The 25,553-nt window shown below is 38.7% G+C and overlaps 1 protein-coding gene across 2 annotated transcripts in view; it reads right to left on the bottom strand.

Moving 5' to 3' along the window:
- The window catches only part of FAP (fibroblast activation protein alpha), a 65,992-nt gene that overhangs the window by 18,241 nt on the left and 22,198 nt on the right, over positions 1 to 25,553 (bottom strand). For both annotated transcript variants that reach the window (XM_058191672.1, XM_058191681.1), the window contains 12 exons: positions 23,227 to 23,279; positions 22,162 to 22,234; positions 20,145 to 20,265; positions 16,910 to 17,064; positions 15,457 to 15,560; positions 14,205 to 14,340; positions 10,549 to 10,593; positions 7,814 to 7,918; positions 7,648 to 7,718; positions 5,287 to 5,340; positions 4,218 to 4,336; positions 511 to 558 (listed from right to left, as the gene is read on the bottom strand). In XM_058191672.1, coding sequence (XP_058047655.1) covers positions 511 to 558; positions 4,218 to 4,336; positions 5,287 to 5,340; positions 7,648 to 7,718; positions 7,814 to 7,918; positions 10,549 to 10,593; positions 14,205 to 14,340; positions 15,457 to 15,560; positions 16,910 to 17,064; positions 20,145 to 20,265; positions 22,162 to 22,234; positions 23,227 to 23,279 — 1,084 coding nt within the window. The remainder of the gene's footprint in view (positions 1 to 510; positions 559 to 4,217; positions 4,337 to 5,286; positions 5,341 to 7,647; positions 7,719 to 7,813; positions 7,919 to 10,548; positions 10,594 to 14,204; positions 14,341 to 15,456; positions 15,561 to 16,909; positions 17,065 to 20,144; positions 20,266 to 22,161; positions 22,235 to 23,226; positions 23,280 to 25,553) is intronic.

Raw genomic sequence — 25,553 nt, 5'->3', positions numbered from 1 at the left:
GAGGCAGAGAATAGATGGGGGCGAGGCCAGTCCGAATTTTTACTACTGGTTCTCTGAACTACTCAAAATTTCCACTACTGGTTCTCCAGAACTGGTCAGAACCTCCTGAAACCCACCTCTGATCTGGGTGCATTCTTTAGTTTATAGCCTTTTTCCTAGTGCCTATGTAACCTGTACTTTGATCTACCTTCTTGGAATATAATGTGGGGAGGGCCATCTGTTTTGTCCCAGCTCTGGAGCCTCCAGCAAGTGATGCCTGAGAACAGCTTCTTATCACCTTCTCAGCCTGCGATTCTCAGAACAACTTCGCACCTTTGTGGATTGGCCTATTCAACACTGGACTGAGGGGAGGGTTTTCTAACTGCTTTAACCTCACGGAATTGCATTGCGAGGGAATCCTCAGATCCTGCTTTCTTTGTCTTGCTATCACTTTCCTTTCAATAAAAGTTTCCTTTTGAAATGCTAGGTGTTTCTTTAGCAGAGAGGAGAGGCAAGTACTTGCACCCTTACCTTTGTTATATCTGTTATCATATATAGTAGAAATGGGGATGCCTGGGCCTGCAGTATTGATTAGAATAAAAAGAGAATCTCCATTAAAACAAAATATGTGAAACGTATTTTCACTACAGAAAATCATTTCATTGCTTAGCTACTTGCATATCCCCATTTGTTCAACACTCACAGCTTTTTTCCCCATAAGATTAACATTTTAATTTGAGCAAACTGCAAAGCCCAGTTGGATGTTAGAATGACAGTAGATATATAGAGACCAGAATTTACACTGGAAGTAACTTCCTCAATGTTTCTACCAAGTGCCCTACTTGAGGCTCCTTTACAATGGGTAGTGGGGTTGCAGGATTCAACCCACAGAGGTCTGCATTTATATTATAGAGAACACTATCCAGTTTCTGGGATTCCACAGGTACAAAAACGTCTCTGATAATATCTCATGGCAGTAAGATGCAGTAAAATCTGAAAAATAATGCCATTTTGCCACTCTTACTGCTGTAGAAAGTTAGCACCCACCCCTCTCCTAGAAGAATGAAATATTTTGAGAAACATTAAAAAGGCAGAATATTATATTTCCTTGGATGAGAAATGGAGAAACATGATCTTGGAAACCAGCTCCCACCTTTCTTAATAGACCTCAGTAGATAGCTAGCTGTATTAAAAGATAGCTAGCTGTATTCCCTGCAGCAAGGTTTGAACAAAGGTAGAATTAGCCCTCAGCTATAATAGGAATTGCCCAACAAGCCCCCTAATTCCATCAGCCAAACTTCAACCAAACTTAGCTCAGACAAATTCCTAGGATTTGTACATGGCACCACCGGAGTCTGACAACAGCCAATAGAATACATGTTCTTGCACAGGAACAGGAAGTTCAAGTGCAAAGCCCAAGATAAGGTATAAACGCCCCCCTCCACTCTCAACTCCATGTGGTCAGCTGCACCAGAACCAACCATGTGCTTTAGCTTCATCGTTAAACCATTTTTCCAATCAGCCTCCATGTTTCCAGTGTCTTTCTCCCGGCTTGGAACTGAACCAGATGGATATTTCTTCCAACACTGTCATGGTTTAGGCCTTAAATTGGGTTTATACCCATGTTCATGCATATTAATATTTTTTTCTGCAACTGATGCTCTACTATTGCTTCATTCTTAAAGTTCCTCCATTAATCAGGATTGGTGCACAGAGGGGGGGCAACTGATAAAAAAAAATCTTTTTGAAAGATTTCAAATCTTTTTGAAAGATTTTGAAAGATTGATCTAGTAGCTAAGAAATTCTGCAAGAGCTTTTTGGAAATCCATGACTCAAGACTCCTGGGGAAGACGTCCTAATCAATCCTCTCTCCCTGCTGAGATTAGCAATGGTGGCAAGTTTTAGGCTGACCAAACAGTAAATTTCTGTCTATGCCAAAAATCTCACAAAAATATCTTCCATATTCAATTCACAGACTAATTACTTCAAGGTCCAAAATATGCACGTTTGTATGAGTCAAGAGATGTCCTGAGACAAGGCCATTAAATATTGACCCACTCCTGACCTGGCCTGTAATTCATGGAGATTGAAATCCCTCAACGCCATTCATCCAGGAGACTCAGCCTCCAGTTTGGACAGTATTTTGAGTAGCTCAAAAGCAGTGGCCCTAACTTCTTAATGCCTACCTTGAAATACACAAGGATCAAGGCATCCTGTTCACCTTCAAGGTTATCTTCAGTAAAGAGGTCTTATTACAGAGACAGCATTTTACATTTTAATAGCAGCTAGAGACAAAGGCTTCCAGCAATTTAGCATCAAGACTCACAGGTCAAGAGGTTAGGGCATCAAAATGCCCTTCTCTCTCTTTTCCCCTGCAACATTCACCCCAAACTCTCCCATCACATCTCTTTCCTCATCATTACGTAAATCTTTCCAAAGTCTCCTTTGCCCAATAATTTCCACTGCCCTTTTCAATTCTGTTCTCTCTGGAACATCTGTACTCCACCACTCTATGTGATTACCTGGTCATTCAAGCCAGACACATACACCCACAGAAGCAATTCAAACAGTTCCTTTTTCTTAGTAGCATTGAGAATTTTACTTCTCTCTGTGTGTATGGGCATCTGTAGCAATCTCTCTCCCTCTCTCCCTCCCTCTCCCTCCCTCTCTCTTCCCCTCCCTCCTCTCTCTCCCTCCCTCTCCCCCCTTCTCTCTGCCCCTCCCTCTCTCTTTCCCTCCCTCCCTCCCTCCCTCCCTCTCTCACCTTCTCTCTCCCCTCCCTCTCTCCCTCTCTCTCCCCCTCCCTCCCTCCGTCCCTCCCTCTCTCCCTTTCCCTCCCTCCCTCCCTCTCTCTCTGTGTGTACCAACAGTGTTGCTGAGAATAAGGTAAAAAAATTGCATTCTATACAGTTCTCTTCACTCACCCAGATGAAAAGATACCTAAATGGTTACATAACTTGAGCACAGAATTAACCATGCACAAAAGAATCTGGATAAGTTGTCTTAACTCATTTCTCAAGGTGAGCACATCCCCTGCGTGACACAGTTTTGGCACAGATGAATGATGGAAGTGCAGTTATGTTTGCAATTTTGCTAGTGACATAGTCATCATTTGCAATGCTTGTACACCTTGTACAAAACATAAACATATGATAAAAACTGTATGGCAACTATTTTCTCCCTAATATGTAATCACGTAATCAATGGGTGTGGCCTTAATTTGTCTTACAGTTTGTTTCAAAGGATGAAAGATTATGCTGCCAGGTCATATTCTCAGAGTCTTTGCCATTTCATCACTAGAAAGCGATATAGATTGCTGTATTTTTCAGACTATAAGACGCACCGGAGTAAAGATACACTTTAGTTTTTGGGGAGGAAAAATAAGAAAAAAGCTGATTGTGGGTGGATTGGCCTCCCAAAATAACCCCAATCAGCTGTTCTCAGAGGTGAACTTTAGCAATAGGTTCATTGGTTGTGAGCTCTGTGCCTTGCTTTTTTTTTCAGCCTCTGAAACCTCCATTTCAGAGGCTTTTTTTCCAGCCTCTCAAACACAGATTTCAGAGGCTTTTTTTTTCCCAGCCCCTCAAACGGAGGTTTCAGAGGCTTTTTTTCCAGCCTCTCACACACAGATTTCAGAGGCTTTTTCCAGACTCTGAAACCTCCATTTGGGTTTCAGGGCTACATTTGGACTATAAGACACAACCAGATTTTCACCCTCTTTTTGGGGGTAAAAAGGTGCGGCTTATACTCCAAAAAATACAGTATTTATAACCCTTAAATGCACTTCTTTATTTTCCAGATGTTTGTATTACCTTCATAAAAGAAAACTGAATGGCATTGTTTTATTTTGTAAAAGAAATATGTATGTATGAATGTATGTATGTACTATTTATTACTCTATCCACTAGGTCCAATCCAGAGAGGGAATCCAACTCTATATACAGGGTTCCAAATAATAAACCATCTATCATGAAGGGGGAAAATCATTCATCGGCAATAAGCCAATTGTAAACAATCCCCACCCTCACTGCACCCAGCTACTGTAACATCTGGATGGTACTTTCTGTATCCACATGTATAAGTTAGACATCATGATATTCACTGGGGATTACTCCCAGATAAGTGTACCTAATATTGTACACATTCATTTACTGCTATTAAGGTGCTCTGAAGTAGAAATAGTGAGTTGTGACTTGAAATAGCTATTAGGATTTTATTTACCCACAAATTTGACATACCATAACAGATTAGTGCATAATAGTTGGCATTATTACTGAATCTTGCTCCATAATACTGGCATCTTTCTTTTCGTAAATTACAAGTAATGCACTGCTTTGTTACAGGATTTCTTCCAATTCTATAAAAAAGGCAGATTTAGAAAAAAAAATCAGTCTATCTATATAGAAAGATGTTTCCAATCTCTATCAGTCTTTTCCGATGTTTTCTTACTATACAAGGGTGTGGATTTTGGATAAGATGCTCATGTGGACTAGTATGCTTTCCCCAAAATATGACCTGCCCTGAAAGTAAGTCCCACCTTGATTTTTACATGTGTGCCCAATATAAGCCCTACCTCCAAAATAAGCCCTAATTAAGACCCCTCTCACTCCAGGGTGCAGGGGTAAAAATTAAACTAGGGTGGGGATGTGGGGGATGGAGCTGCCCTACTACTTACCTTCGGACAGTTGCAGCCAGGCATCACAAACCCCAACACTTTCCTTGCCAATTCTTCTGCAGTCGGCAAGCCTGGCAAGGCTTTCCTGAAGGCCGCTGCAGCTGATAACAGAGCTCCAGATGTATCTGGAGCTCTGTTATCGGCTGCAGAGGCCTTCAGGAAAGCCTTGCCAGGCTTGCCGACTGCAGAAGAAGTTCTTGAAGGCCTCTGGCAGCGAGGTGGAGGCCAGGGGCGACACATGGAAGTGAGATGAGTCAGTGAAAGACATACCTCCTCCAAAAATAAGACCTGGTGCCTTTTTTTGGTGGCAAAAAAATTATAAGACAGGGTCTTATTTTTGGGGAAACATGGGTAGTATGTTAAAAGCTGGGTTTTTCAATTAAAATATAATTACTTAATTTGGAGTACTGGCCTCCATTATGTCTAATATTACAGTATTATATTAGGTCCAACTTAATTCTTTTTATGTATAAGAAATATGAGATAGTGATTATTCCTTGCAATCTATGAGCCAAAGAATCTACATAGTTTTGATGAAGTTGGTAAATTGTACTCACTAACCTGAAATACTTTTTACTTTTTTTACACTTAATAGTAAGGTTTCTATTGCAGAAGTTTTAATAGCAACTTACTTGTAAATGTTTCTTCTTCCTGGGTAACCTTCAAATTCATTGCTTGAATAAAATCTGGAAGGCAACATCCATTAGCAAATAAATTATGCATTCACTATGGAATGAAATTATAAAATGTTACTTATTATGAAGATTCATAAGAAAATGCTCAAACAATATGAATAGTTCCAGCCAGGAAATTCCCCTGCTTTCTAGATTCTTGTTTTTCCCAAAGCATTAGCCATTTATGTCTACTAACTGAGGTTTGATTTACTTTCCTGCCCAATTCTTTTGTTTTCTTGTAAAACTTTGGATTTGCCAGCCCTTTGAAGTAGACTAGGTTAGGAAACACTGTACACTATACATTGTACACTAGGTTAGGACACTGTAAGAACAAGGATGTAATAACAAAATTTTGAAAGCCTAATAGAGATTCTTGGTCTTTCCCCTTTGATATCAAAGAGAATCAAGGCAGGGAAATCTTGAGTTTCTTTCTTACTCTTTCCTTCCTGTTGGATTAAGGCTGGTGCTTAACTAACAGCTGCTGAATTCCTTCATCAAGGCTATCTCCATTTTCCTCTACACAGGGGTGTCAAACTTGCAGCCTGTGGGCCGGATGCATCACGTGCTGGCCACGTCCACCCAGGCTCTGCAAAGGCAAAAAACGTCACAATATGTCACATGATGTCATGTGACATGTCAAGTTTGACACCTGTGCTCTACAGGATTCCCTGAAGCTGCTCCCTTCAACTTTTTGTGTGGGGGGTATCATTTGGCTATGTAAAAATCCACATTCAGAAAACAAGTTTGCTATAACCATTTTATTAGGATGTTGGACAATGGAATTCTTAGAACCCCTAGGAGCTGCCTGTTTTTGAAACCTGTATCTTATTTTTTTGACTCTGATACAGAGGAAGAAACTAAATGCACTATTTATTTATTTATTTTGCAATGTTTACAGAAAAAAGGAACTTGGAAATCTCTCTCCCAGTATGTATGAAGAACATTTGCAGGAACTTGGTATGTCCAGTTTAATAAAAAGAAGAACTAGGTATGACATGACAGCAGTGTTCCAATATTTAAAGGGCTGCCACAAAGAAGGTGGGGAGCAGCCTATTCTCCAAAACACCTGAAGGCAAGACAAGAAGCAATGGATAGAAACTGATCAAAGAAAGACTCAATCTAGAACTAAGGAGAAATTTCCTGATAGAACAATTACTGGTAATCAATGGAACGACTTGCCTCCAGAAATTGTGGGTGCTTCAACATTGGAGGTTTTTAAGAAGAGATTGGACAATGATTTGTCTGAAATGTTATGGAGTTTCCTGCTTGAGCAGGGGATTGGACTAGAAGACCTCTAAGATCCCTTCTAACTCTGTTATTCTATTATTTTTGCACGTAGTACATGTATGGATGTTTCTCTTTAAGGAAGATAATTGTACAGCTCATAAAGTTATTTTGTTAATGAACAATCCAATATATACAGTACTTATTCAAAAATAAATGTTGCTATATTATTTTGGGACTATATTCATACATAGACCTCTGTATTTGGAATTTCTATTCATTCAGAGACAAATTTAGTTTCCATATTGCAGTAGACCATGGTTTGGTTGATCAGTTTTCTGAACAAGCCAACATCGGCTGAATTTATATACCTTAAGTTACCAGCCAAGGCTAAAACCAAACCTTAAAGTAATTAAAGCAAAGTTTTTAACTAGATCAGTATGTGAACTTCTGATGGCCTGGAGCTCCCAGTCCTTCTCCAAAACTTTTGTTCTCTACAAAACTGATTGCAAATAATAATAATAATAATAATAATAATAATAATAATAATAATAATAATAATAATAATAATAATAATAATAATAATAATATAAATAGAAATAATCCATGAGTATGATAAGTGGATGAAGAAGGGGCTGGTTTCATTCAGTAAAAAGTAAGATAATTTGATTGTTGCTTCTTTATAGATGCTTTGTTTGCAAAGCCATATGAGCTTCCCAATAGATTGAAGTCAGCTATTATGCCTGAATGAGTTAATAATGCAGAGCATAGTAATGCAACATATATAATAGTGATTATATTCTTGATTAAGATGCTATTAGACACTTCTAGTCATGTCCAATGTTTATGATTGGATGCACAAGTTGAGGGAGGGGAAATTCTTTTTCCTCTGTAGGCTAAATCTAACTCTGAGGCCTTTCCAGGCCATAGCTGTTGAGGGGAATCTATTATAACTAATCATATGGAATGACTCTCAAAGACCTTTAAAAATGGGGTTCAGCTACAAGGCTAATGGAAAAATCATTCTTGCATTCTTGCATATGATTTTCATTGACAGGCAACATAACCAACATACCGCGCAAGTGGGTTACTTACATTGCATCATCTGTTACTCTATAAATATATATGGCCTCCCACTCACCACTAGTGATCTGGATTGCCTTTTCCTACAAAAACAACATATATAAAGTCAGGTACTTTCTTCCGCAGCACATCTCTTGTAACATAGGTGAACTCTAGATTGGTTCTTTGGTTGACCTACCACTGAGTCTTTGATGTAATGAATGTGTTTATAGCCATTCTGGTCGCTAAAAATTTTGTAGTATGACGCGGCATCTGAAGTGAAATAGGGTGCTGAAACAAAGAACTGAGAGACAACAATAATAAAACTGTAGATGAAACAGAAATTAATATCTTTGAGAAGTGAATGAAAATTATGCAAAATATAGTAAATATATATTTATACTACATATTTTACTGTATAAAATTTTACTATTTTGTGTACCATACTTTTCGGAGTATAAGACACATTCCCCCCCCCCTAAAAGAGGGTGGAAATGTTGGTGCATCTTATACACTGAATACAACCATTTTTGGCCTCCCGAAGCCCTGCCCCACGTCCTATTTTTGCAAAAAAAAAAAAAAAAAAGGGGGGGGTGCGCAGAGGTTTTGGGAGGCCTGCAGAGTTCTCCTGTGAGCTAGTGCTGTGGTCCGCCGGCGGCCTGCGGAGCTGGCAGCAGAGTTGGACAGTGAGGAGGTTGGGGAGGAACATGGACCAGTCCTGGAGTCTGGGAAGGCTCGGACAAGGGCTCTGCGTCGGAGGCAGAGAGGGGGCCAGGGCCATCTGGGAGTTATGTGCTGCCTCCAGAGCCGGACATCAGCGAGGCAGAGGAACAGGGGAAGCCTGTTCCCAATGTGCGCATATGCAGAGCTGCCAGAAGGCAAGAACAGTTAAGACAAAAGGGATGACTCGGGAGTAGGGCTTAGAGATGATTGGTCCCTCCCATAAGACATAAAGAAGGAACAAAGGCATGTGAGCCTTTGCAAGAAGCAGCTTTGTTTGTTCTGGTCAGTTTAAATTCTGAAGCTCCATTTTGACTCTGTGCTGTGTGGCCTTGCAAAGCTAATTGCCAATTAGGTTTCCTGTCAAGGGAGATAAAGGTGGGTGCTTATCAGCCTTATCCCAAAGGACTGTGGCAGACTTCTGTCGGACTCTTTACAAACTATTTGTGACTCATTACGGGCTGTGAATGAACAGAATTTGCAGCCGTTGAAATAAAAAGAGGGTTTTTGGGACTAATTGTGTGTTTTTTACTCTCTCAGGAAGCATAGGTCAGAACAGCTGGGGAGGGCAAAAACGCCCGTTTTGACAAAAAACAGGCCTGTTTTCTGCAAAAATGGGACGCACAGAGTCTTTGGGAGGCCTATAGAGTGCTCCTGGGAGCCGGTGAGGGCAAAAACTTTTTTTTCTTGCTTTCCTCTTTGAAATCTTGGTCCGTCTTATACACCGGTGCATCTTGTAGTCCAAAAAATATGGTGTTTATTAAAAATGTACTATTTACTAAATATATTTTACTATATTTACTACAATAAAAATATAGCAAAGCTTTCTGATGTTACTATTTTTTCCCCTTATCCCATTAAGTGGAACATCTTTCATACTGTAGTGAAAGCACATTCGTTAGTGATTTACAATGTAACTAACATTTTTTACTTGAAGGTAAGACCCAGTAGATTCTCAAAATGAAAAATGGATGTCTGTGACATCCTCCTCCTCCCCAGAATAAATAAATTAAATCTGAAAAAACAAATAATTAATTACAGAAGTAACAAGAATAATGGAGTTGGAAGGGACCCAGAGGTCTTCTATTCCAAATTTCTGCTCATGGAGGAGACCCTATATACCATTTCAGACAAATGGCTGTCCAATCTCTTTTGGTGATGGAGCACCCACAGCTATTAAAAGCAAATTGTTCCATTGATTAATTGTTCTCACTGTCAGGAAATTTCTCCTTAGCTTTAGGTTGCCTCTCTCCTTGATTAGTTACCATCCATTTCTTCTTGTTCTGCCTCCAGGTGCTTTGGACAATAGGTTGACTCCCTCTTTTTTGTGGCAGCACCTTAGATATTGGAACACTGCTGTGGTGTCGTGGTGGGTGGAAAGCTTTGACAGATGGGCAAACACACAGTTTAGCTATCTCTATGAACTCATGGGAGCGTTTTTCTCGGTTTTACCTGTGCAAGTCTGCAGTGGGACTAGCCACTGGCAAAGCGGAACTGAACTCTGACACAAAGCCAGAGCACTACAAAAATCACTCCTGGCTTTGTTTCCTGCTTTACAATGTCAAAACTCGCTCTGGGATTTTGCTTCCCCCTTGCCAGAAGTTTAGCCATGACACAAAATTTGCAGCTGCTTGATTCCGCACTTTGCCTAGGAAGCTGGCTTCCCCAGGCAAGGTGGGCAGGCAAAACTGGAGTGAATTCTTACACCTCTTCCGTTTCACGGAGATGGCCTTGTTTCGGTTTCTCTGAAACCTATAAAGATAAAAGTAAAGGTTCCCCTCACACATATATGCTAGTTGTTCCTGACTCTAGGAGGCGGTGCTCATCTCCGTTTCAAAGCCGAAGAGCTAGCGCTGTCCAAAGACATCTCCATGGTCATGTGGCCATCATGACTAAACACCAAAGGAACTTTGTTACCTTCCCACCAAAGGTGGTCCCTATTTTTTTCTACTTCCATTTTTTATGTACTTTTGAATTACTAGGTTGGCAGAAGCTGAGACAAGTAACGGGAGCTGACCCCGTTATGCGGCACTAGGGATTTGAACCACTGAACTGCTGACCTTTCAATCGACAAGCTCAGTGCCTTAGCCACTGAGCCACCGCGTCCCTCTCTGAAACCTTTACTGAAACCTATAAATGCATGGTAAAAAGTCAATAAAGAATGAAATGATTCTTATGATAACACCAAAAGTGGAAAGAACATAGAAGCCATACTCCACCAGCCCATCCTGTATGACTCTCTTCTACGTGTTGCCGATTCTGTCAAATCAAAGAAAGCAACAAGGTTAGGATGCAAAACAGAAATCTGACATTAATGCTATAGAGTTTTAAATTGGACAAAAACATGAGAAAATGAGGACCCATTCAAACACAGTGTTGTGACCCAGGTTCCTGGACCCGGACTCCTGGACTCGGATGATTCAGAAAGTGAGGGAGAAGACCTGGCAAGCCCTGCTTCTCTTGAGCCCTTTCCCTCCCTGGCACCCACTCAAAGGGAAGAGGAGGGGCCGGCAAGACCTGATTCTCTGGAGCCTTCTTCTGATTTGGCAACGCCCCAAGAACAGTTTTGGAGTGATGCAAGACTGCGCAGGCATGACCGGCGCGCGCAGCAGAAGCAGCGTTGGGATAAAGCCAAGTCATAATTGTCATGCAGTGACATCTGCAGAGACTATAAATAGGAGGCGGGACTTCCTGGTTTTTTGTCTTGGACAAAGCAATGAATTTGCGCGGGCAAACTGTATCAATGGAGGGAAGAATATATTCGTGAGTAATTCTGGCCTTATCTATAATTTCCTCGTTATCTCCAGAAACTTGGCAGGCCCGTGGGTAGACGTGGCCAGGACATCTATTTATGTAAATAAAAGGAGAAAAGAAGGCCTCTGACTGACTCTTTGCTGGGAGTATTGGGGGGAGGGAAACAGAACACACAGGCTACTTTCTCAGTAATGATTTGTAGCATCCTCTAATGCCATCATTGTATTAGTACATCAATAGCTATTGGATAGCAAATCTTTGTCCTTAATTATCTATGTGGAATCCATTGTAACAACCTGAACATATGTTAAAAAAAACCAGGATATTCAATGATAATCTAAAAGCATCTTGTGAACAATTCACTTTCCAAATATTTTAACAAAACTTTCACAGCAAAACTTTAGGTTATGGATACCTCTTCCTTTGAAGTATTTCTTTGCAAAATTCATTTTATTAAACTAAAATATTTAATATATTTACCTATGCGTTGTGGCTGATATAATATTATTTATCCTTCTTATTACCTTCTTTACTTTCCTTTAATAGATAAAATTATTTTGTTGGTATTATTATTATTATCTCTTTTATTCATTAAACATGAAACTCAGTCAACTGATCATTTAAAAATGTGTCACAAATACCATTGACTGGTGCTAATATTTGATAAGGATTGCTGCCAGGATCCTAGGTTTTAGAATAGAATGAATAGAATAGAATTTTTATTGGCCAAGTGTGATTGGACACACAAGGAATTTGTCTTGGTGCATATGCTCTCAGTGTACATAAAAGAAATAAATTTTAAATAAATTTTAATAATAGTAATAATGTTATCATTATTATTAATTGCATAGTCAGCCAGATGTTTAGACTGAGTTTGGCATTTTTGTCTACTTAGTGAGTCCTTACCAAGGACCTGGGATAGGCAAAACTGGATGTTTGACAGTGTTACAGATATCGTCACAGGCTGGAAGCAGTTCCAAGTAAGGCTGCTTTTTGCCATTGACTGGTGGCAAATTTGTCAATGCCTATGGTGTTCAAAAGGTGCTTCAGTTGTTTTGGGACTGCACCCAAGGCACCTATTACTATTGGTACTACCCTTGTTTGCCTTTGCTATAGTCGTTCTTTTTCTATTTGTAGGTCTTTGTATTTTGTTATCTTCTCCAGTTCTTCCTCTTCTGTTCTGCTGTCTCCAGGGATTACCACATCCACTATCCAGACTTTTTTGTCTTTCTTATCGACTACTGTTAATTCCAGGGTGTTATGTGGCAAGTGCCTGTCTGTCTGGATTCGGAAGTCCCAGAGCAATTCAACTTCTTCATTTTCTATTATTATTGTGTTTTTTGTTGTTATTATTTACTTTATTCATTAAACATGAAACTCAGTCAACTAAACATTCAAAAATGCATCACAAATACCATTGACTGGTGCTAATGGTTGATACAGGTTGTTGCCAGAGTCCTAGGTATCAACCAAGTATCTTCTTAAGATGTACATGTTCCAAGTAGCGCAGTCTTTTGCAGTTCCGCTGGTGTTATTGGAGAAAGCTGCAATTTGTTGACGTATCTTATAAAATTCTTGGACATGATACCAAGTACCCAGATGACAATGGGTGTCACTGTTATATGTTTCATCCATAATTGCATAGTTTCGATAGCCAGGTGGCGATATTTCGTGATTTTTTCCAGTTCGTTTTCTTCGACTCAGGCATCTCCTGGTACCGTGATGTCAATAAATTGTACGTTTCAGTTTATCGACAACTGTTAAGTCCAGGGTGTTATGTGGCAGTGCCTGTCTGTCTGGATTCTGAAGTCCCAGAGCAATTTAACTTCTTCATTTTTTGTTGTTATTGTTGTTGTTGTTGTTATTATTATTATTCTGTTACTTCATGTATGCTATGTGCTTCTGTACCAGAGACAAATTCCTTATGTGTTTAATCACTCTTGGCTAAATAAAATATTCAATTCAATTCAATTCAAACTCAAATGATAGATAAATAAACTTTTGTAGGGTTCTGTAAGATTGTTCAGAAGCTTGTTTCAAAACTTGAGGAAGTGTAGCACGGTTTATCAAAGCTGAAAGAATCTGGATGAGCATTAGATGGCAGCGAAAAACTCCAACTTTGCTGTCATTGAGTGGTCATTCAGAATATGTAACACCAGATATGGTGACCTTGAGCAAGGTGACTATTTAAACTTGTATTCAATTTTTATTGATTGGGTATATTTGCTGATTTGGTGATTTTTTTTTTAGTATGAAGTTTAGGATCCTCTCTGGATTTGCAGAAAAGTATTTCTTATCATTATTTGCCCACTGCAGCTTTATTATCTCCTAGTATATGAGAGAGTCCACATTGTTTACGCCTTATTACTTCCGGTTTAATCGGAAAACAAAGTATGAAATGGAAATTTATTCCCCTGAGATCTTTTCAGCAAACACAGCTTAATGGAGTTCTCCCATCTGTTCGCACTCTTGTTAACTAACCATTGGTGTGCAGAGTGATACGGTAAAAGCACTTTATAAACAGAAGATAATAGTGGTTTTATCCACATCTTTCCTTCGGTAAGAACATGCTGAGGCATGCAATTTTTACTGCATTTTGGATCTTCCAGGGCAAAGTTGCTGATCATTTCGGTTCTCTATCTAATCACAACTTTTCAGAGGGACAATCTTAAGATGAAATATTGGCCTTATAGTTTTTCCATACAGCAACCTGAACTCTAATACTTATTCGCATATCATGATATGACTTAATAGGGTTGATTTGAGTTTGATGTGACCATACTCTTTGTAGTTTGTAGTCAATAATGTATGACTTAATATGTTTATAATCCAGGCCACTAAGGATCAGAAAAACCCTCGGTCAAAGGGTTTTGGTCAAAATGAAACAGAGGAGAAAAGGCTGTAATAGGGATGAGTGAAAACCAGCTCCCTATTCTCACCATTAATAAGTGCTAGCAATATTCTTTCTGAGACAATTTAGGATCCCACTTTAATTTGGAAACAACCTTTCCCCCTTCCTTTTGCACAGTAACTATCCAGTTATGATGAACATTTATCAAATTATTCACTGATAAAGAGTTTTTGCTTTAAATCTTGGCTTGATGGGAAAATACTACCTCTGGGCAATCCCAAGCCCTGGAGTAGTAATTATAGTCGCAGATTGCTGACAGGGAGAAGTTCTGGATCCTTTTCAGCCACTGCACACAGATTCTGTCATCTGTTACCCAGGTAATCCAAGTGACATAGTGATCACTAAAGAAAAAGGGGAAAAGAAGGGAGTCAGTGAATACAGGGAGAAGACAGGAAGGAAACATACATTAACAACATATCTATGATAGGTAGATCAGATTAATAATATAGGTGTCAACTCTGAAGCGAACCTGGCTGAAGCCATCTTTTGCTGCCTCATAGTTGCCATGAACCCTGAGAGGGGGAAGGGAGGGGGGGAAGGAGATAGAGAAAAAGTTTTCCTGTGGGAACCAGGGTCATCTTAACAGGTGGCTGTCAAAGGAGGAGAGGAGTGACCAAGCAGCCTGCCAGCTACTTTCATTGGACAATGTGACTGGTGACATCTGGGAGGGGGAACTTTTACTCTTTTAATTAGGTGAAAACCGCGGGAATTTTTAGAGTTGGTTTTCACCAGCTGTGCTAATATGATGTAGCCAATAAACATGTTCTTTGAGGAATCTGCCTGCCTCAGAGTTCTGCTTTACTTGGAACCAGAGGTGGGTTTCACCAGGTTCTGACCAGTTCTGGAGAACCGGTAGCGGAAATTTTGAGTAGTTTGGAGAACTGGTAGTAAAAATTCTGACTGGCCCCGCCCCCATCTATTCTCTGCCTCCCAAGTCCCAGCTGATCGGGAAGAAATGGGGATTTTGCAGTAACCTTCCCCTGGATTGGGGAGGAAATGGAGATTTTACAGTATCCTTCCCCTGCCATGCCCACCAAGCTATGCCATGTCCATCAAGCCACACCCACAGAACAGGTAGTAAAAATTTTTGAAACCCATCACTGCTTGGAACACTGACAATAGATATGATAGGCCAGTTTAATACCATATCTGAGTTTTAAAAGTTTAAAATTTAAAGGCTATTAAAGCACCACCCAAATTCTTTGAACAAGTGGGCCAGGCTTCTTAGCGTCAGCACTCTTGTATTGCTATAACCAAACAGCAGAAATGGTTTCTATCATTAATGAGAATTACGCCTTAAGTTTTCCTTTATAGCAGTCCTTAATCCAGAGGCTATATTACAAGTTTAACATAGAAAGAAAATTTCAGGGGAAAAAACTCCCAAGTCAAATTACTGAAAACAATTGCTATTCTTCTAGGTGGAGAAACAGGAACTAAGGATTTAAAGAAAATATTACCTTGATGCTATGACTGGTGGTGCATGTACTTCCTTCGGTCCAAAATCTCTAGGATTTGTAGTATCTATAATCAACACTCTAACAGTTGGATTTTTAGCTCCAGCCTTCAAGGAAAAGTAGGAACAAATTGATTAAAGTAAATTCTAATGACTTTAATTACAATATTTAAATAAAAGAACTAAGTAAAGTTCTATAAACTTATTTTATTCATTTCAGACTTATTTTTATTCATTTCATTTCACTCTATTTGAGTGCTTTTCCATTTCCAGACAATTTTGGATTCTGTTGAAAATGTGTCATAGCTAGAGATTTATTCTGAGAAGTTCACAGAAGACTGACATCATTAACCAAGCCAATTATAAATACTAAGCAAATAATATAAAAATTATAATCTCATGGGAGAAGTCTTCTGCCCTGTTGTCTTCAAAAGTAACAGAGGATGTCTGCTACTTCAGATTCCATGCCCTTTCTTCTAGGTCAGCTGCCAGCTTGAACATTACTATTATTAAGTATTTTCAATATGCAGTGGTGGAATTCAAGTAATTTAACAACTGGTTCTCTGCCCTAATGATTTCTTCCAACAACCTGTTTGCCAAACTGCTCAGAAAGTTAACAACCGGTTCTCCTGAGGTGGTGCGAATTGGTTGAATCCCACCACTGGTTATATGTGAATGGAATTGATTAGGTCTTTCAAAATGTTACAGTGGTAACTTGGTACTCAACTGCTTTGAAACTCATTGAATCTGATATTTAATGCATTTTGACATGAAATTTGTCTCAGTACTCATCATTTGTTTGGTACTCAGTTGTACAAGCTAGAACTTATTGGTGTTGGCTGCCTTGTGACTCATATAATATTTCTGATGGGAAAAAATTGCTTGGTACTCATTGTTTTTAGTACTTATCATAACCAATTAATGATGAGTACTGAGGTACCACTATATTTTAATAATAGAGGATACACAAGCTGGATTTCATTTAGAATAGGCATAAGCAACACTATCTTAAAGGTTGTACTTATTTTAGATTTGTATTTTTCCCACCAAAAGCTACAAGCAGAGACTTCTGATATTATGACAGCATCAAAGGGAGCTCTTTCCATTCTGTTTTCATTTTGGAGAGGTAGGGGGTTATGTTTTATAGGTGCGTTAAACTAACCGCGAAGGTAATGCACCTATTTTATTTTATTTTCTGCAGAAAACCAACAAGAATCACATTTTGCAATTTGCTGGCTGATTGTTGTACTTCAGGCATGTGATCTTGGCTATAGGATTGAGGCTTTTAGGCTTCAAGACACCCATTCCCTTTCAAAAACTTCTCAATTATACTACTTAGCGGGTTTTTTTTTTTTTTTAAGTCAGTGGTTATATTTTGTATAGCTATTTAACATTCAAATCTACAACAGAGCCGAGCTTAATGCTAAAAGGAAAATAAATAAACAAAGCACATCTACCTTTGGATATGGAAGAGTTATTTTTCTAGGATATTGATTTTCGCCATAATATGAGTATTCAATAACTGGTATTTCAGTATCATTGAACTCTACATATGCTATGTTCTTGCCATTTGGTGACCACCACAGAGCATATTTTGTCCCAAACATTTCTTCTAAAAGAAACCAGGTTAAAAGACATTGTTGTTCTGATTGCAAAATTGTACAATGTACTATATTTATTTATTTATTTATTTATTTTATTTATTTATTTTTGTCACAACAATATACATAAGCATCACACAAAAAGACTATACAATATACAAACATATATGAGTAAATATAAGGAGGTATAAGCATATATATAGAAAGAAGAAAAGAAAAACAATAGGACAGGAACGGTAGGCACGTTTGTGCGCTTATGCACGCCCCTTATGGTCCTCTTAGGAATGGGGTGAGGTCAATAGTAGAAAGTTTTTGGATAAAACTTTTAGGATTGTGGGAAGAGACAACAGAGTCAGGTAAAGTATTCCAAGCACTGATGATTCTGTTACAGAAGTCATATTTTCTGCAATCTAGATTAAAGCGGTTGACATTAAGTTTAAATCTATTAGTTGCTCTAGTATTATTGCAATTGAAGCTGAAGTAGTCTTTAACAGGAAGGACATTACAATAGATGATTCTGTGAGTTAAGCTTAAGTCTTGTCGAAGGCAATGGAGTTCCAAGTTTTCTAAACCTAGGATTTCAAGTCTGGTGGGATAAGGTATTTTGTTGTTTTCAGAGGAGTGGAGAACTCTTCTTGTAAAATATTTCTGGACACGTTCAATTGTACTGATGTCAGAAATGTGGTGTGGGTTCCAGACAGGCGAGCTGTATTCAAGGATTGGTCTAGCAAATGTTTTATATGCTCTGGTTAGTAGTATAGTACTATATGATGTAGTGCTATCTTTAAAACCATGCCAGTATTTTGATCTACCTTCATACCCGTAAAATCATTAATCTGACAGATCTCCAGTCAGTTTTGGGGTAACTGAGGAAGAGAAAGCAGAATCGCAAAGAAGTAACTATGAAATTCCTGAGAGGAGAGGAAAATCATAGCAGAGAACTATCAGCTCATTTGTGGGGAAACTGGTCAAAAGCCAAAATTTAAGAGTTGTCCTAGAATGGTTGGACAAATCTGAGGGCAAGAAGTGAACAGTTTTTAATTTTTTCCCCATCTAGGAGAACAATAATCTAAAGATTCAAATAACCCAAAATTAAATGATTTCACTAAACTACCTCACAGAAATGAAGGTTGTCATCCAGTGAATACACATTGGGGGAATAAACAGCACAAAAGTGCCTTGATTGTAATCACACTTTCCAGAGGGCTATAAATGGCAAAATATCTCTCTTTCTTTCTCAGTGTTTGTGGCTGATGATTGAGTTATAAGTGCCATAGATGATGCACATATTCATTCTCATGAGTTCAATGAGCAATAACAATATTCTGAATAGCTATCACCATGACGTGCCTTGTTGATGGAAGCGTAGATCTTATCCTAGTTTCATTAAGGGTTATTTATTTATTTTGATCTTTATTGTCAGATATTCTGGGGAAGGACTTTAAGGCCACAATTCTTCATCTCTCCAATTTCATGTTGAATTTATATGAATCCATTAAATATGTCACATACTACCTTCACCTTTGTACCCAGATATTGAGGGATGGAGAGAAGGGGAGAAATTCATTCGTTTTATACATGATCAAAACTTAATTTACACTTTGGTAAATACCACTTTGGTGGTATTCAGCCAGTTTGGGCCGATTCAGACAAATCGGTAGTTAACTTGCCAGCTGGCCCCGCCCCTTCCCACCCCGCCCCGCCCCTTCCCACCCCATCCCTTCCAGGAGTCCCCACACGCCCCATTTTAGCTCACAGGTAAGTGCAGGGAGGCCTCCTAGGCCCAAAACAGGGTGTGGTGGGTGCAGCATAGCCCCCCCCCCAGCCCGTTTTTGCTCCCAGAGGACTTCAGGGAGGCTTAACCTGTAAGGCTGGGGCACCCAATTGATCTATTCGCTGCCTCCCAGCTGATTGGCATGGTTAGTCTATTGCTGCCACCCAGGTGATCGACTGGGTCTTCTTTTGTTGCCCTGCACAGGAGAACGGAGCTGGAAAGCAGGTTAGTGGGGTGGGGAGAGAATGGGAATTTTGCAGTATCCTTCCCCTGCCATTCCCACCAAGCCACACCCATAGAACCGATAGTAACATTTTTTGAATCCCACCACTGGTAATACCGAACAAAAATATCTTGATACATACACGTGCATGTGTGCGCGCGCACACGCACACACACACACACTGTGTAGGAATTTTCATTCATACTCTTTTAATTTAAAAATTTCCAACCAAGTTAAGCTTTCCTCATGTCTAGGGAGATCTTTCCAGTCTCTATTCCTGGAAACTCTTGGTCCAAGGCCACTGGTTGCTGATCCCTAAAACAGTTACTTCGATCAGTAATCTAGCATGTTAACATTCAAAACACACTGCGTAGGATCAACCCATGGGCCTATATAGATTCAAAAGGAATGAGGTCAAGCCGGGATTCTCTTTGAAGGAAGGAATGGTGGTGTGTTCCACTCATACCTTCAATACTCCCCCATGTCTATAATGGGATTGTTCCAGGAAACTTCTTGCCTCAGAAGAGGATACTTTTTGCAAGGAGCCATGAAAAAGAAATAATCTCCTCTCCCCTTCCAAAAATAGAAACAAACAATTAGTAGTGTTTTTCTACCTACTTCAAGTCTGGAGCCATTCCACTGATTTCTCCAATTATGTAGAATTTACTCCTTATCTCTTTAATACAATTTTGCATTTAGTTTGTAACTGTGCCTTTTTTACTATATTCTCCTTGATTGGCATGGTCTTTTAGAAAGAAAACTACAACAAACTTTTTTCTAATAATGCAAATACACAAGATACAAGAGGCTCTTAAACCAAGTGCAATAAATAATTTTACATCTGATGAAACCTATTTTGAGACAAAGGTTTTGTGGGGGTTTTTTTGCCCTAAAGAGGAAGAATGATACGACGGGAAAATATGAAAAAAATTGAAGAGACAGGATGTTGAGCAACTGTAGACTTTCTGGAAAATATTAATGCAACAATAAGTTATAAAGAACACATTTTGACTCTTGTTTGGGGGCACTGCATTACTTTATTGCTCAAGTCTTATCATGCTAAATCATAACGCTGCTTCTAAAATGCAATTTACCTTCATAAACCCAGTCAGGAATTCCATTAAATATTTCATTCCAGTTACCGTTTGTGGTTATTTGAATAGCAGCTTTTCTGGGATCTTGTTTGAAATAGATATTATTCTGGTAAATATAAACCTAGAAGGAGGGAAGGAATAAATTTCTTTAGCTGTGGAAGGTGCAAATGATGTATGCAATACAAAAATACTATATAGCACAGCTAAATAAGGGGCTCACTTTAAAATCATTCCTTACAAGTATTTATCTTCGCAGAAGGAAAATTTTATTCTCCCCCCCCCCAAGTCACAGAGAAGAATCTCTGGAGAATCATGCAGTGAAAAGTAAGGAGATATAGGCTTGTATCATGAGTAAAACCCAACAGCCGCCTATGAGATTAGTAATGCTTTGCATGTGTGTTTTATATGTCCATGTCCATCCCATAATAATGAATTACTTGATTAGCCTTCTGCTTTCCAAACTCCTTGCTAAACTTGTTAGACTACAACTCCTATCACCTCGACCACCATGACCAAAAGTCTTATGAGGGATGAGGAAGTTGTAGTCCAGAGAGAACGAGGTTGGAGAAGACTGACTATGGCACAAGAGTATTTTGTATAAGCATACATAAAGTTACCCTTAGATAAGAGATGCCTGGCTTAAGTACTTTGTAAGTTCTGAAGTTGTAGGGAATTCATATTTTACAAGCTAAATTTGTTGTATGAATAATAGGAGATAAGCATTCATTATCTCCTGCTCTTATCTAATTTGCAATTCCCCTGGCAGATGTATGCAAAAAGTTAGAAAAGCAATGAAATGCCTACAACGAAAGACTGGATCATAAAATTAATTGAACTTGCAGAAATGGTGAAGCTGATCAGTTTGTTCAGAAAAAAAAAATAACAGTGACTTTTTCTTCTGGAACCCTTATATGGACTTTTGCCAAAAGAATAAAAAAAAATGAATTGATGACTGCGGGATTTGAGGATTAAAAATGAGATGAAATGGCTGGAGAAAAAATTAAGATGACAATCACAGCATCCACTGGAGTTGGGGGCCCAATACATTTAAAGTAATAAAGAACTTATTGCCTTATACACTGTAAGCCGCCCTGAGTCTTTGGAGAAGGGCAGGATATAAATGTAAACAAAAAAAAAAACTTGATATGGGTGAAGACCAACATCAGCTAAAGAACTGGCAGCTGTGATTTCACATTTTTGTGTCTACGTATAATAATATAATAATATTCAATAGGAAGAAGAAGAGTAGAAGGCTGTTTGGGGTTTTTTTGCAACTTCTTTCTTTCTCCTCTTACAGGAACAGTTTTAATCTAATTTCATGCTATGATTAAGCTATGGTTTCTAGTTATTGAGGGTAATCAGCTGATATCATAGACCAGCCACCTGTGGCTCTGGAGCCGCATTTGCTCTTTCATCCATGTGCTGCGGCTTCTTGTCACCAATCGGCTCCACAATTGATAGGGCTTTCTATTAGGACAAGTAGAGAAAAAGGACGTCATCTAGGAAGAGATTCTACGGTGGGGGAACCGGACTTCCAGTCAGCTCCAGAATTGAATGGGGGGCTTCCGGTTAGGATCTTTGTGGCTCTTTGAGTGTTTAACATTGCTGACCCTTGTCATAGACTCAACTGTTTGCAGCCCATTTGACTTTGCCTAGCTGGACTAATTTAAGAATAGTGACTTAAGGTCTGCTAGATGGAGAGAAGTTGAAGAGTATCTACAGGAACATAGCCAGAAGTCCAGCTTCTGGATCTCTATATGTGGTATATCTAACTTGAAACAACAAAAGGGTGTCACCCTAAAACAAACAATAACAGGTCCATGCTGAAGTGTATACTTTATCTTAAACCACAGTTCTAACATACCATTTAGCTCTGTCTACAAATAGTGTTATTGTCAACTTTTAAAATTCTTAAGCATACTTGATAAACAGAAATAAGTGATGCCTGAAAAAACACCAGAGGCACATCAAACTCAACCAGAAGGAACATTATTGTGACACCCTATTAATTACTGACCAATTTGTGTCCAACAGGTGACCAGGAGATATGCTGAATATTATGTGGTAGCTCATATTCTTTGACAAAAACACTACAATGGAAAAAAAATAATGGAATGACATAGCGTTTTCTTAATTCATATGTCTAATTAATTATTCAGTGCTTACATAAAATTTAGAACATGTACTTTTAGGACAGTTAATGAATGCTTCCCCAAACTATGTTCATTCTTTATTGGTGAGAGTATCTGATGACAATGATATTTCAACAATGTTAATACTATTAGTATCTGAACTTTTTGATATCCAAAATACTTTGGGATTATTATCCTACTTAGTAGGAAACCACAAAGGAAATGAAAAGGTGCTACAGGGGTTTGTAAGAAGCCCACAAGGAAGACGTAAGTACAATGACACATTCAGTAGACATTTCCCAGTTACTGCTATTGATAACCATACATTTATAAATAAATAAATTTATTTATTTATATCAGGGATTCTTGGTCCTCCTTGAGCTTGGTTGTTTTCTTGCAGACAAACTGGGTAACATCATCAGTGCTAGTGAGAAGCCCTTACTAAACCATGGGTTCATTAGTTCTGAATTCTGACAACAGTGCTAGGTCCAGCCAGAGTTGGAATTCAATTATTTTCCCTACTAGTTCACAAATGTGAGCATGCGTGCATGTGGCATCCTTCCGTGCATGCTCTTTGCTTGCGCGTGTGCCATCCATGCATGTGCACGGCCTCCAAAACGTGGTGAAATAGGACGGCATTACATCCAGGTGGGTGGGCGGGGCCTACTGCAGTTGCCGCTACTGGTTTTCTCGAACCGGCTGAATCCCACCTCTGGGTCCAGCCCAATGAAGACTGTTTATAAATAACTGATAAACAGTTTAAATGGAATTTAATACAATTAAAAGAGAACAAAATGAAGCATTCCAGTACATGTTTGGGACTATCACTAGAGATAACATCTCCGTTTGAAATCTATTTTCTTAAATGACTTAATAGATCTCAAAAAGAGCATTGCATAAACTTAAACATTACTAATGTTTTAGTCAACTGGAAAATAAATCTGTCTTACCCTAATATAAGATCATAAATGTGATAGGATGCTGTGTAAGAATACCTCCAAAGCTGAAAAGGTAACAATGGAGAGAGAAAAATCATTATATTTGCTAAATGTAAAACAGGTTATCTAATCTACATAATGCTTTCTCTTGAGGTCTTCATTCCACTCATTATCTCTATTTTATTAAATACAATGCAATCAGGTAAGCAATGTTCATAAAAGCCACAGTGGTACTACCTTAGAAGTCATCATTATTTTTCAGTCATGAAGAAGCTTTTCAAAATACTTTTTACTAATGTAAATACGATTTCCAGAAAAGGAACCAATTTCTCACTTTGTGATTTAGACATTGATCAGCATTATGATCATGGAACGGTGATCCCACTACAGATAGATAGATGATAGATAGATAGATAGATAGATAGATAGATAGATAGATAGATAGATAGATAGAAAGATGATAGATAGATTGATAGATAGATGATAAATAAATAGATAAATAGGTAAATAGATAAATAGAGCTTTGTAACTATTTGGAAGGTTTCCCAAATGTGGAATGTAATAAGATGCTTGTAAGAGGAGTGGCGGACTCTGGGAGTGGAGTCAAAAGAGGGATCAGCCTAGAATCCCTATGTAGCTACAGCCAAACCAGGTCCAATTTCACTTGAATTATATTGACCTTCATTTAACTCCAAGCAGGTGCTAACCGTTAGTTAAGAAAACTCCTGTGCATAAGCACGATTAGCCGTAAATCGATTTAACTGGAACTTCTTTTGTGGACCTTATCATTCATGCCTGACATACTGTACACATTCTAATGTTAAATGACCCTGTACAAATACCCATGCAAATGCTAACAGAATAAAAGTGAACACATGCACATAAGCGCTATTTTCACTGTGCCAACCCTCTCAATGCCATGACCATGCCCTATTTATAATATAATATAATATAATATAACAACAGAGTTGGAAGGGACCTTGGAGGCCTTCTAGTCCAACCCCCTGCCCAGGCAGGAAACCCTACACCATCTCAGTCAGATGGTTATCCAACATCTTCTTAAAAATTTCCAGTGTTGGAGCATTCACAACTTCTGTAGGCAAGTCGTTCCACTGATTAATTGTTCTAACTGTCAGGAAATTTATCCTTAGTTCTAAGTTGCTTCTTTCCTTGATCAGTTTCCACCCATTGCTTCTTGTTCTACCCTCAGGTGCTTTGGAGAATAGTTTGACTCCCTCTTCTTTGTGGCAACCCCTGAGATATTGGAACCCCTGAGATATTGGAGATATTTGAGAGGAAGGTTCTGAAGAGGACTTCTGTTCCCATTTGCCTGAACACAAATCCAAGTGCAATCAGAAATCTGCTTTATTTATCTTCTCTGTTAATGTGGCATGAATGTGGACTGATCAGGTAGGAATAGAACATCGGAAGCAAGGTTTTGTCCATGCGAGTGCATGAATGTTTGCACTTTGGCCCTTTCTCCTGCCCTTTAGCCAAGCTGAAATTATTTATTTTAAAAAAATCTTTATTTATTAATTTTTTATGCTGTTCATCTCATTATCCCAAGTAAATGCTTGTACAAAGCCAGTGCGCCTTCTGGGTGATATACATAATTGTGTTTAACTGCAGAACTGCAGAAAAAAAAAATGCTACCAACCTGCCTTCCATTGAGGACCTGTATATTGCACGAATCAAAACGAGGACTGTGAAAATATTTACAGATCCCTCACATCCTGGACATAAACTGTTTCAACTCCTACCCTCAAAACGATGCTACAGAGCACTGCACACCAGAACAACTAGACACAAGAATAGTTTTTTGCAGATCGCCATCACTCTGCTAAACAAATAATTCCCTCAACACTGTCAAACTATTTACTAAATCTGCACTACTATTAATCTTCTCATCGTTCCCATCACCCATCTCCTTCCACTTATGACTGTAACTTTGTTGCTTGTATCCTTACGATTTATACTGATATTGATTGTTTCCTGATTGCTTATTTGTAACCTATGACTATCATTAAGTGTTGTATCATTAACTGTTAAATTTGTACCCTATGGCTATCATTAAGTGTTGTAAATGTTGTACCTTGATGAAGGTATCTTTTCTTTTATGTACACTGAGAGCATATGCACCAAGACAAATTCCTTGTGTGTCCAATCACACTTGGCCAATAAATTCTATTCATCAATTCATTCATTCATTCATTTCTACAATGGCTGCTCTCTGGGTGCATAACTTGTAAGAGACAAAAGAGTAAGACAGGGTTTCTAGTAAAATCAATTCATTTTCTTACCAAACTCATGACTGAGCCAAGGGTTTAATTTTCCTCTTC

Source organism: Ahaetulla prasina, chromosome 1 (assembly GCF_028640845.1).
Source record: "Ahaetulla prasina isolate Xishuangbanna chromosome 1, ASM2864084v1, whole genome shotgun sequence".
NCBI classification, from domain to species: Eukaryota; Metazoa; Chordata; class Lepidosauria; order Squamata; family Colubridae; genus Ahaetulla; species Ahaetulla prasina.
The sequence above is the reverse complement of the archived record's forward strand: the minus strand, read 5'-3'. Positions and strand labels throughout refer to the sequence as shown.